Source organism: Centruroides vittatus, unplaced genomic scaffold, assembly GCF_030686945.1.
Source record: "Centruroides vittatus isolate TY-2023 unplaced genomic scaffold, ASM3068694v2 contig_18, whole genome shotgun sequence".
NCBI classification, from domain to species: Eukaryota; Metazoa; Arthropoda; class Arachnida; order Scorpiones; family Buthidae; genus Centruroides; species Centruroides vittatus.
Window position 1 is genome coordinate 3,298,990 of NW_027121101.1, and position 12,444 is coordinate 3,311,433.

General features: G+C 34.8%; 1 protein-coding gene across 1 annotated transcript; it reads right to left on the reverse strand.

Moving 5' to 3' along the window:
* Window positions 1-3,298: 3,298 nt before the first annotated feature.
* LOC136969741 (protein FAM200B-like) lies at window positions 3,299-3,832 on the reverse strand. Its single transcript, XM_067264019.1, has one exon. The coding sequence runs from the start codon at window positions 3,830-3,832 to the stop codon at window positions 3,299-3,301; it is 534 nt and encodes a 177-aa protein (XP_067120120.1).
* Between the last annotated feature and the right edge of the window lie 8,612 nt (window positions 3,833-12,444).

Below are 12,444 nucleotides of genomic sequence, written 5' to 3' on the forward strand. Positions count from 1 at the left end.
AGGCAGTTATGTTTCCATCTCGTATTAAATTTAATAATTATAAATAGTTAATTTTTAATTCAGACATTGCTAAAATTTAATTTGGATTTTAATGGCCCAAGAATTTGGCATATCGTTTGGCGTGTTTATTATATAACGGACAATGGTTGTTGATGTTTTTTTTCTTTTTTAACTCTTTCCACCCTGTGGGCACTAAGAGGGACTCTTTTAGAAAGCCCATTATGGGTTCGGCCAGGCCCACAATGGGGCGACCGGGTGGTGAGGGACGGGGCCCGACATATTGTTGTTGATGTTTATAAGTAATATGTGTGAACACAAGTCTGGAAATATATGTGATCACAAGCAACGCTAAAATGCTGGGGGAACGAGTGCTAAACACAAACTGATGGAGCATGCGCATAATTCGGGACTTCTTCTTTCCTCATCACTCGTTATGCGAAATATCGCTCGTTAAGTGAGGCAAAATTTATTTCGCACAACAAGTATTTCGCATAACGAGCGAAATACTTGTTGTGCGAGTTGCTCGTTAAGCGAGGCTACACTATACTAATATACTATACTAATAATGTATTTTTTCATACTTTTCGGTTTTCCGTTTTTTCAGTTATCCGACCAACCCCAGTCCCCAATTGAAGTCGGATAATTGATGCTCTACTGTATACGGATTAAATATTTCAGGTAGTTTGTCTAGCACAGTGATTTTCAATTGGTGTGCCGCGAAAATTTTTGAAGGTTATTAAATAAACTATTTTGGAAAGAAGCCGAAAGAACAATAAGTGTACATGTCAAAATTAAAACTTTTTTAATTTAAATTGATTATACGAGTTTTTCTTTGTTATAATGAATAAAAGTATACATAATGTAGTAAAAAATATATATCCATAAGCGAATTATATAAGCATAACACCTGCTTATTTCATTTTAAGTAAAATATTCTTTAAATTAAAAATGTATCTATAATTTTTGCTGTTTTTTTTTCTTTTTTAGTTTTTTGAATTCGGGAGGTCTCAAAACGTGGAGATTTGCAAAATATTTAGAGGGTCAAATTTGACACGATTCCCGTACTTTTCCTTGTTATACAGCCGGGAAAGTAAAACTACTAACTTCTAGAGAAAATCGATTTTTGATTGGACTAGGTAATAACATAATCAGTGTAATATGAATTGTAATAGGGTTTAACGTCATTAAAACGATAAAAAAATGCACGTAAAATCGGAGTGTGAACCTAGTTTCGAGCAGTTCTATCAGACAACGCTAAAGCCACAGCGATTACTTGGTCGTTATCAATATATAATATACTTCTTTTCATTTTTCTCTCTTTCTATTCCGTGGGCACTTTTTTGGAACCACCGTGGGTTTAACCAGCTCATAATGGGCGAGAGACGGACCCGACATATCCGGAATAGGCTGCTGGAAAGTTCCCCGGATTCTATTTCGGATTCCCGAAAACGGACAGCTGACTCATTTACCGTTTCGATCATCCAGCCATATATATATAGTATTATAAATAAGAAACATTTTTTTTTAAATATTAAAATACGCAAAGTAATTTTAAACAGAACTTATTTAAGAAAAGGAAAATTTCCTCCATTTTGAGCTGGCAACACTGTTCTTGTGCGGTAATTTCGATTTGTGATTTAGAACTTCGCTTCTAAATCGTTCTAAAGTATAAAATTTTGAAACGGTTTTTGACTAAAGAATACATTACTGTCCGGAGAAAAAATGAGTAAACGTTAATTACATTATTCTTATTTTATAATTGACATAACAGAAAAGAACTATTCCATTTTTAACAGCTTGATATTGATGTTAAATATTATGTAATGTCAATATCAATACACGTGACGGTACCCACGTGACGAACGTTAGATCTATCTTGCTTCTTGCTATAAGTAAATTCGTGTCAGCATTAATATTAAATTATATTTAAATGATTTGGTCGTTATTAGGACTAACGGTTATTTGTTTATTCGGTTAAATGGTTAAATTTACCTATGGTGATCAAAATGGCGGCTCATCTCTGATTTCAGCAAACAGAAGAAACAGTGGGGACGCACGTTCTAACCTAATCTAACCTTGGCCGGATGGCCGAGCGGTCAAGGTGGCAGCTTACCGCTCTGGGGGACCCGGGATCGAATCCGAACGGGTCGAATAATCCCCAGGAATTTTTCGGGGGGTGGTCCGTTCGGATATGTCGGGCCCCGTCCCTCACCACCCGGTCGCCGCATTGTGGGCCTGGCCGAACCCATAATGAGCCTACTAAAAAAGGCCCTCTTAGTGCCGACAGGGCGGAAAGAGTTAAAAAAAAAAAACCTAATCTAACCTATTCTAATAAATTACCATAATTATTGCCAACCAAATTATTAGAATAGATTAGGTTAGAAGGTGCGTCTCCACTGTTTCTTCTGTTTGCTGGAATCAGAGATGAACCGCCATTTTGGTCAACATAGGTAAATTTAACCGTTTATTGTAATTTATATTTTTGAACGTACTGAAAATATTACTGTAAAGTAATTATTAAGTAAATTTCTGTATTTAATGAAATTAATTAGTGACGGTTCATTCGAATCATTCGAACGAACCATCAAATTCGAATGATTCACGAATCATTATTCCAATGATGATTGCAATTTTTTTCAAAATTGTCACGAATGCCAATCAATTTACTCAAAAGAATTGAAAAAAATTCATTTTGGTGTTAATATTTACTTTAATGCAGTGGTTCCCAACCTTTTCTTAATCGCGACCCTTTTTAGTTTTTTAAAAATGTTTGCGACCCCCTTTCGCATCCATCATATTTGATCAATAAAACAAAAAATAAAAGGTTTGACAAAATATATTTTAAGACTTAACAATAGTGATGATAGTTTTTATTAAGTATTAATTATTAATGTGATGATTGAGCTTGCATCTGCTTAACAAGCATTATAATTCTTGGTTGAGTTTTTGTGAAGGCCAATCTCATGTCATCTTGAACATCCAGCTTATTCCTGGCTTTTGTCTTGATCTGAAGAAGAGTTGAAAATCCACTTTCGCAGAGGTAAGTAGAAGCAAATGGCACTAATATTCGAAAAGAAAGCATGGAAACTTTAGGATACGAATGACGCATAGCACACCAAAATTGAGGTAACGATTTTTCCACAAAGATGTCACGTGCTGAAGAGTTATTTCATAGCTCCAAAAATTCATCCTGAACTTCATAGATACACGAAATGGGTTTCGAACTAATGTAGCTTCTTGTTCAGAGAACTCTGGGAAATACCGTTGAATTTCAGATTCAAGGGCTTCAAGGTGCTTATTAACTTCCTCTCAGGTTTTCTACAATTCCCGTCTCTGATTCTTCAGTCTTGGTGCAAAGATGTTCAAACATGGCAAAGTTTCCAAGATTTACTTTACGGTGCCAGTTTTGCAGCTTTAATACGAACGCCTGGATATTATCTCTGAATTGAATAATGTGCGTTTCTTTACCCTGCAATTTCAAATTTAGCTTGTTTAGCTGATCTAATATATCAGATAAATAAGTGACTCTTTGAATCCAGGTCTCATCATTAAAGTGTGCCAAAAAGTCATGTTTTCCTTTTAGTTCTAAGAACTGTTTTATTTCGTTTTCCAATTCAAAAACTTGGCCAACAACATTTCCTTTTGATAACCAACGGACAGCAGTGTAGAAAAGAATTTCGTGATCAGAGTTCATGTTTTTGCATAGTTCTTTGAACAGACTAGTATTGAGAGCACTAGATTTTATGTAATTGACAATTGTCACCAAAGAGTCAAGTACTTCTTGCAAAGGCTTTGGAAGAGTCTTGGTAGCAAGGGCAAATTGGTGAATCATGCAGTATAATCCCTTTGCTTGGGGTGCAAGCTCTTTAACTTTTTACTGCAAGCCCGACCTCGATCCAAGCATGGCTGATGCTCCATCGGTACACACTCCACACAAGTTTTTCCATTATAAGCCATTACTTTCAAAGAATAAACTTATCATCTCCATGACGTCTTCACTTTTCGTAGTAATTTTTAGTGCTCTACAAAACGGAAACTCTTCTTTGATGTCTTTCAAGTGAATATATCTCACGAAAACGAGTAATTAGGAACATGAACTAATATCGGTTGATTCGTCAAGTTGAATGGAAAAGACAGGTAATGCCTTTATTTCAGATAAAATTTGTTCCGTCACATTTAAGAAATGTCTGAAATGCATCTCTGAATTGTGTTGTTAGATAAGGATATATTATGCATTTTAATCTCACTCGCTAACAGCCGAGTAACAGAATCGGGGCTACAAAGCACCACTAAAAGTATGACACGTGAAATGGCCTTGTTAACAGAAGTCTCAACTATACCCAGCTAGTTTGCCACAATCGAATTTCACCAGGCATAAGGAGTGGTGTGGGTGCCGGGCGCCCACTGAATATGTCGCATATCTCGCGTGTTGCCAAGCATAAATAAATTATTAACATTAAGGCAACCCACTGGTTGGGAATCGTTGCTTTAATGTATAAGAAACTGAAATTAACGAATGTAGAATAAAATTAAACAAACAGCATCCTGATGTGGAAAACAGTGTACAGCTTGTTTCGTGAATTATACTCTACTGATGCTCTACTGTATACGGATTAAATATTTCAGGTAGTTTGTCTAGCACAGTGATTTTCAATTGTGTGCCGCAAAAATTTTTGAAGGTTATTAAATAAACTATTTAATAACCTTCAAAACGAAGGCTGGGCTGTAAAAATGTGCATTAATGGGGACCAGTCTTTGTTGTTGTCATTATGCAAAAAGAACTTTATAAAACTTCAGGAGTTCGAACCGACTATTGCACATTGCCTGGTCAAGATGTGTGAAACGATCTGTACAGAATCTGGCCACCTAAGTTGTGTGTGTGATAAAAATGTAACAAATTTAACTAATTCTTAGTTGGCTTGTTTTGTGATTTTATGAATTCAGTTTTTTGTAACTTTAGGTGTAATATTGGTTCATTCCTGGTTTAAATGTATTCTCAATTGTTGCTTGTTAGTTATATTATTAGAGCTCTCGATCTGTAATTTTGAGAAAACTAATATTGTAGACAAAAAATCTGACATTTGTCCAAAAAAGGAGACAGCCAAAATTTTAATCAAATACAAAATGTGATGGTTTTGACAATTATGATGGATAAGATATATGAAAATGATAACTGTACACTATTTAACAATTTATTTTATTGTTTCCATTTTGCACTTTTTAAACTAACATACTGTACAGTAAAACCTCCATTAATGGACACTCCCTAATAGTGGACACCTGTACTTAATGGACATTTTTACAATCCCCAGACCCTTCAAATAGAACATCTATTATATTTATCTTTATATATCGGACACTCTAAATAATGGACACCATCATCCATAACCAACCTTACGAACCTCACTCTCCAAGTGGTCGATCACTCATTATCAAGCATAACGAGATCTCAACTTGGAGCACAGGAGAGGTCAAACTTGAGTAGAATTCGATCTCCCAACTGGAGACTGTCGGTCTTAGGATTACATTTCTTCTGTAATTTACGACTTCGCGTTGCATCTGTCAAATAAACAAAATCATGTCTGGTTGCTAACATTTTCTCTTTTATTTCCAATTTCTAATAAATTTTGTGAATTTGGTGATGTTTGGACCTATCTAGGACCTCAAATTTGCATGACGCAGTCACTAATTTTTTCATATTGTTTTTGATGTCCGAATTTGCCAAAAGGAGATTCCTGGTGGTTTGGAAGATGATACATTCATCCAATCTATGAGGGTATTATTAGTTTTGGAAAGATAGTAGTTACATTTATCTTGACTGGCTAGGTTTTGTTTATGCAGGAAGTGGTTGGTAAGAAGGGAAGAGGTGCAAGCTCTGTTGATAAGAATGATAGCGTGTCTGTCTAGATCTTCATTAATGGGGTCGGTGCTTTTTTTCTCGTCCTGAATAGGCTACTCTTAATCTTTAATGAAAAGACGCCATGGCCATTTGACCTTTTTGAAGTGCTTCAAAAATACAAAATAAACAAACAACAGAGGAACAAAAAGCATCCGAACATCAGCAAAAAAGTACAAATGCGTTAATAGTTAAGAAAACATTTCACTGCACTAAAACAGAAAAGCATAATTTATCCGTTGTAGTCAAAATCCCTTCAGAAATTTACTTTACCTCTTCCTACATTTTTCCTCTTTTTTTGGTGTATGTCAATTACTTTTTTTTTTTTTTTTAAATTTAAGTATGCAGGAAAAAGTCTTTGATCTGCAGAATTATTGGTTTTTCAGTTAAAACGTTTTTACTCTAAAGATCTTGCTGAGGTGGTTTTTTACTTATACTTGCTGAGGGGGGTTTCAACTTATGTTTAAGTTGAATTTCTTCTTGTGAGTTATCTCTTGAAAGTCTTTAAATAATAAGTTCCAGTATTTTATCATTTGAAAGACTGGGGCAGTTTGTCCAATTGAAGGTTTTGTTGAGGGTTTTAAGAAGTTATGGTTTAGACCAGTGATTCTCAAAGTGGGGGTCGTGAAAAATTGATGCCAGATCAATTTTTTTTAAATATTTTATAAATTTACTATGGATTCATGTTTAGAAATAATAGAAATAAAAAATATATAAAATGATTTTTACTTAAATAAATTGCACATATAAATAATAAAAACAATATAAATATTTAAATACGAGCCTAAATATAATATTCATAAATTTGTGCTATTCGCGTTTTTCATGAACTATAGAGGGCGCTGAATTTTTACAAAAGTGGCTACTTTTTTTTTTTTTTTTTTTTTTTTGTAACTCTTTCCGCCCAGTGGGCACTAAGAGGGCTTCGTATAGCAAGCCCATTATGGGTTCGGCCAGGCCCACAATGGGGCGGCCGGGTGGTGAGGGACGGGGACCGACATATCCGGACGGACCACCCCCCGAAAAATTCCTGGGGATTTTTCGACCCGTCCGGATTCGATTCCGGGTCCCCCAGGGCGACAAGCTGCTAACCTTGACCGCTCGGCCATCCGGCCGACTACGGCTACTTTATCTGGGTCGCTTGTAACTTTTTTTTTTTTTTTTTTTTTTTTTTTTTTTTTAACTCTTTCCGCCCTGTGGGCACTAAGAGGGCCTCTTATAGACGGCCCATTATGGGTTCGGCCAGGCCCACAATGGGGCGACCGGGTGGTGAGGGACGGGGCCCGACATATCCGAACGGACCACCCCCCGAAAAATTCCTGGGGAATATTCGACCCGTTCGGATTCGATCCCGGGTCCCCCAGAGCGGTAGGCTGCCACCTTGACCGCTCGGCCATCCGGCCGTCTGGGTCGCTTGTAACTAGTAATGTAAAATTAATCATATATTACTGCCCGATATAATGATATATGCTGCTTGTAGCTGTTTATCGAGAAATTTTATAGTAGCAGAACAATTATTGCTAGCGGGATACGTCATTATGTGGTATCGAAGCAAGTGAGCGAGATCGTTCTATGCATATTTGTGCCCTTTGTGTTAAAAACATCAGCTTTGACATTGTCCTATCAGGGTTAGATTTACAAGTAAAAAGCTATGTAAATTGTTGCTTAGGCTTCGACTTTCAAGGAGCCTCAAACATTTGTACAAACAAAAAAAAAATTAAAGTCGAATTTTGTAATAAACATTTTTTTACAAACCAACAAAACATACTTTACTTTTTATTTTGTGTAGTATTTCGTTAATTTTTTTCTAAGAATTAACGTAAGGTCTTTTTTTAAAAAAAATGATAAAACCAATTTTAAAAAAGATTTTTAAAGGAATGGGTATAAAAATTTAATTAAATTCAGTTATAAAACAGAAGACTAGTGAAACCTCACATCTTTTTCTTCCAATAACCGTATTGAATCAGAGAGATAGTCTGATTTAATTTTTTTCTTTTTATGATTGACTTCTAAAATTGTGAAGGGTTGGTAAGGGGACTTACATTCAGCTTAAGGCTTCGAAATGCTTAAATCCGACCCTGTGTCCCACACAAAATAACTGGCATTTTAACTTTAAGAAAATATCTTTTAAAATTGACAGCATAACTTGTTCGTGTAAAGTTGGACAATCGGGAAACTGCCAATTCTTAAGTCTAATTCACTCTTTCACAATTCGGAAGAAGCTCATAAATATAACCGATCGATTTCCGAATAATCATCTGTTTTTCGTGTGAGAATAGATGAAAACTTATATTAGGCTCCCGTAAATCTGTGAAATTGCAATTTGGAACGCAACAGAAAGCTTTGCTTTTTCTATTGTTATTCATATTTACTGCTGATAATACACAAGAATTAATCAAACAACCCAGATAGAATAGTTTTGTTTTTAAACACCAGAGGGCGAGCATCCGGTGAAAAATGCGAATTGGGGAATCCCCAGAGTTCCACTCTCCGCCTAAACTATGATAGAACAATGTTGTCATTTGGAATGGTGTTCGCTAGCAGCATTGCGTCTGTAGGCAAGTCAAGTTAGAAATACAGTAGAGCGTCGATTATCTGAAAACTGATCAACCTAAAGCGTTTCAATCGGCAAATTCTGATTTCCGCTAGTGCTGTGGCGCTGCAATCTTTGGCTATGTTTTGGGATACTCTGATATTATTTTAGTTGATATGCGTTTTTAGCTGGCAGCACTGGCGTGACCATGAGAGGGTACTTAAGGACGCGCCAGTATTTGAACGAGATTTTTTTCCCATCGTGAGTGGTAAGTTTTGCTTGTTTTTCTGAGGAATATGTTGTGCTGAATCGGAACGTTTTGAGACTAGATTAACTTCCGAAATATAATGTTTTTTGTTTTTATATTTTTCAATATATTTATTTTGTTTGTGAAAAATGAAGAAATAATTTTTTTAAAAATTTTGCTAGTCTTAATATTGAAAAAAATTCAATGCAAAGTGACATGCAACGCAGAGAAATTTCAACATGGAATAGATTAATTAAACAAAAGAAATTAACTCCTCCTGAATTTAAATTAACTCCTCCTGAATTTAAATTAACTCCCTCCTCCGGAATGTTTTTCTACATATACTCATTCTTTGGGGGTCCTTTGAAATTTTTAAGTGCAAAAGGGGGGGGTTGCAGACCAAAAAGTTTGAGAAACACTGATGGGCAACCTTTTTCTATGTGAGAGCTGCATTTTAAGACTTTTGAACTGATGTGGGCTGCACACAAGTTTTTGATTTCATATTCTATTTTAGTTCATTATTCAGAAGATAATTTTATTTTTTTTAAATTCATGAAAAATTCATGAATTTTTTCCGTTTAATTTTCTCGAGAGTTTTGTTGGTTATGATTTCTTTAAGAAAATTTTCTTTTTAAATGTATTATTTATTTCTAAATGTTTTTCTGGAAGGTATTTGTTAATGAATATTAATAGCATAGACATTAGATAATCTGTGAGTTTGTCCACTGAAAGGTCTCTTGTGTAATAATTATTCCAAGAAAAACAGGAAAGAAGAGCACCCCGAAATAATTTTATTGATAAGTTGTTTATTTTGCGTCGTTTTATAATTCTTTTTCCTCCTTTCGCTATGTCTTTATCAGGAATAAAGACGAGTAAAGGAAGGTGATCCGAGATTAGATACTCGTGGATCGAAAATTTAGCTTCACTTACGTTAGTTAGTCCTGTGTCTAATAAGAGTAAGTTTGATTGCTATACCTAGTGGGCTATGATAAGTCTGCTAAAATTGTGAGATTTCCAGTTCTGAAAATTTTCACTTCTAAATTTTACCCCATTTTTGAGGGTCTCAAAAAGTTCACATAGTCATTTTGGGAAGTCTATATCTTGCAAAGGGTAACCCGTAGAGGTATGGTTTCTTTGACTTTTTTGTTCCTATTAATATGCTCTACAGCTCTGTCAAGGTCCCAGATGCATCATTCAGAGCTTGAATTGAGCCATGTATAGCCCTTGTAAAATCTGTTACCTTGTTACGTTCTAAAAGTTCCTCCATTATGGGTATAAGCTGACAATTTGTTGTAAAGATTATATGTGGATTGATGAGGAATTAATATCTTTTTTTATATATACAGTAAAATATATACCATATTTACTTAGATATAAGACGAGGTTTTTATTCATTTTTCATTGCTTCAATAACCTAGGTCGTTCCATACACGTGAGCGAAGAATTCATTTTGTTTTTACATTTTTTGTAAACTGTGTATTTGCATTTTTTACCGGATTCTGATTTTCTGGTGTTTAAAAACAAAAGTATTTTATTCAGGTCATTTGAATTTTTCTTGTGTATTATCAGGAGTAAAGATAAATAGCAATAGGAAAAGCAAAGCTTTTGAATTGAATTCCAAAATTACACAGGAGCCTGATATGAGTTTTAATTCATTCCCATGTAAAAACATGATTATTTGGAAATCAGAATTTGGAGAAACTCATAAGTGTAATCGACAAAGTGAATTCGACTGTTAAGAATTAGCAAAAAAAAAAGGTTCCGAATTGTCCAGCTTTATATGAACAAATTATGTTGTTGATTTTTCCTTGAAGTTTAAAATGCCAGTAATTTTTATGGGACAATGGTCATTTACATGCATTTGTGATTAAACGAAATAAAATTAGAATTGTATTAATAAATCTAATTTTCTTTCTTTTGATCTTTAAAGTCACACCTCGTCCTATATGCGAGATTGTCTTATATCTGAGTAAAAATGGTATTACCTCCATTAGACCATGTATTTATTTTTCTTTACTTTTTCAACAGTCTAGTTCTATAGAAGAGATTTCTGTTATAAGGTGACAAGTGTTCGTTTATGTAAATGTTGTGTTCTTCGTTCACTATACCACAATTATTTGTCGTGATGTGCAGTTTCTTTTCCATGATGATGATAATTTTTTGCTTTGTAATGGCATTTGCAAATTTTAAAATTATAGGGTGTGTTGGTTTATTTGCCGCATTTTGAATTTTTCGGTCCTGATGAACTTGGTGGACATTTATAATTAAACTGTTATCAAAGTTATTATCTACTTGTGTGATTATTTTATTGGTTATGTCGATTAGGTCTTTTTGAAGTTCAGGTACTCCTGCAATTTCTATCATAGAATTATATGATACTTGCTCCAAATTTTTTATTTTATCCTGAGAAATTAGTAGTACCAATTTTATGTTGGCAGTTTCTTGGTTCATATCGGAAATATTTCCTCGAAAAGTACCATTATTATTTTCTAAGGTAGTTATTCTTGTCACTAAATTTTTGAAACTTTCTGAGAGAAAAACAATAGATTTTTGTATTTCACTATTTCTCTTATTAGTGTTTTCCATTTTTTTATATATTGTCTTCCACTTCTTTGTATATTGTCTTCAGTTCTCTAAATATTTTGTCAAAATTTTCTTGTACAGTAAAGTTGAGTGTCATTGGAGTGTGAGAGGTTTTGTCATCTTTGACTGCTGAAAGATTTAAGCATTTCGCATTCTCTAGATTAAAATTGGAATTGTTGGACACTCCCGAGCTGTTTTAATCTGTTATTTCCACTAAGTTCTCTCCCAAAACCACCTTATTTTTTTGGCATTTTCCATCTTGCAGCTTGAGCATTTCCAGTTTCCCTTAGATGTTTTGTTGAATTTTAAAAAGTTTGTACGAACTATGCCGTAGCAATCAAAATACACTGACTTTAGACACTGGGAGCACGTTAGAATGTCACTTTCTAGTAGTTTGTAATTGCATTTTTCATACATACTTGATTTGCGAGTCGACATTCACCCAAGCCAAAGTGCGCCACCTCACAGGAAAAAATCCATGGTTTTATGGTTGGAGATCCATATTTGCTTCATGTTTTCTTTTATGTCTTATTTATTGATGGTGAGGAAATCTTCTGGGGAGATATTTGTTTTGTTGGGGTGCAAGGTTTGTTCTTGGCAAGCTTGTCTGCTTTTTCATTGTGCTCGGGAACATACAAAGATGATAATGATGATTTTCATTTGAGGGGTTAGCTGCAAGAATAGTGGTAATGATGAAATGGGAGGATTTATTCGGTGAATTCATGCTTTCCAAGATGGTCCTTGAGATGATGGTCTGTTTGTTTACTTTTACCACATAGGAGATTGCTTGAAGGATGGCTTATCCTCGGTCAGGAAGATGTTCATTTTGGGGTGGAGGGTGAAATGTGCTGAGGTGTTATTCATAATGTCAATGTAGGCCATGGTGACAGACTAATTATTTTTGAAACCGTCTGTAACAATTAGTACTTAATAGTTCTGATGACGAATCCATTTATTGAAATTAGCTTGAAGAACCTCTGGGGCTAAGTTGTGTTGTTGGGAAGCTAGACCATTCATGAGGATGAGAGGATTCTTGTTATCTTGTTCAGAACAGATGTTAAACTGGATGCAACTGTCTTGATTTGTATTGTGTTGATGTGTTCAGGTGCAAGCTGTTTGGACTAGAGGGATTTTTATGAGTGAGATACCTTCATCAGAGTGGATGATCTGTAGTACCTCACTATA

What these genes read in the sequence shown, in the direction of transcription:
- LOC136969741 (XM_067264019.1), bottom strand. Translation starts at nt 3,832, where the DNA reads ATGATTCACCAATTTGCCCTTGCTACCAAGACTCTTCCAAAGCCTTTG.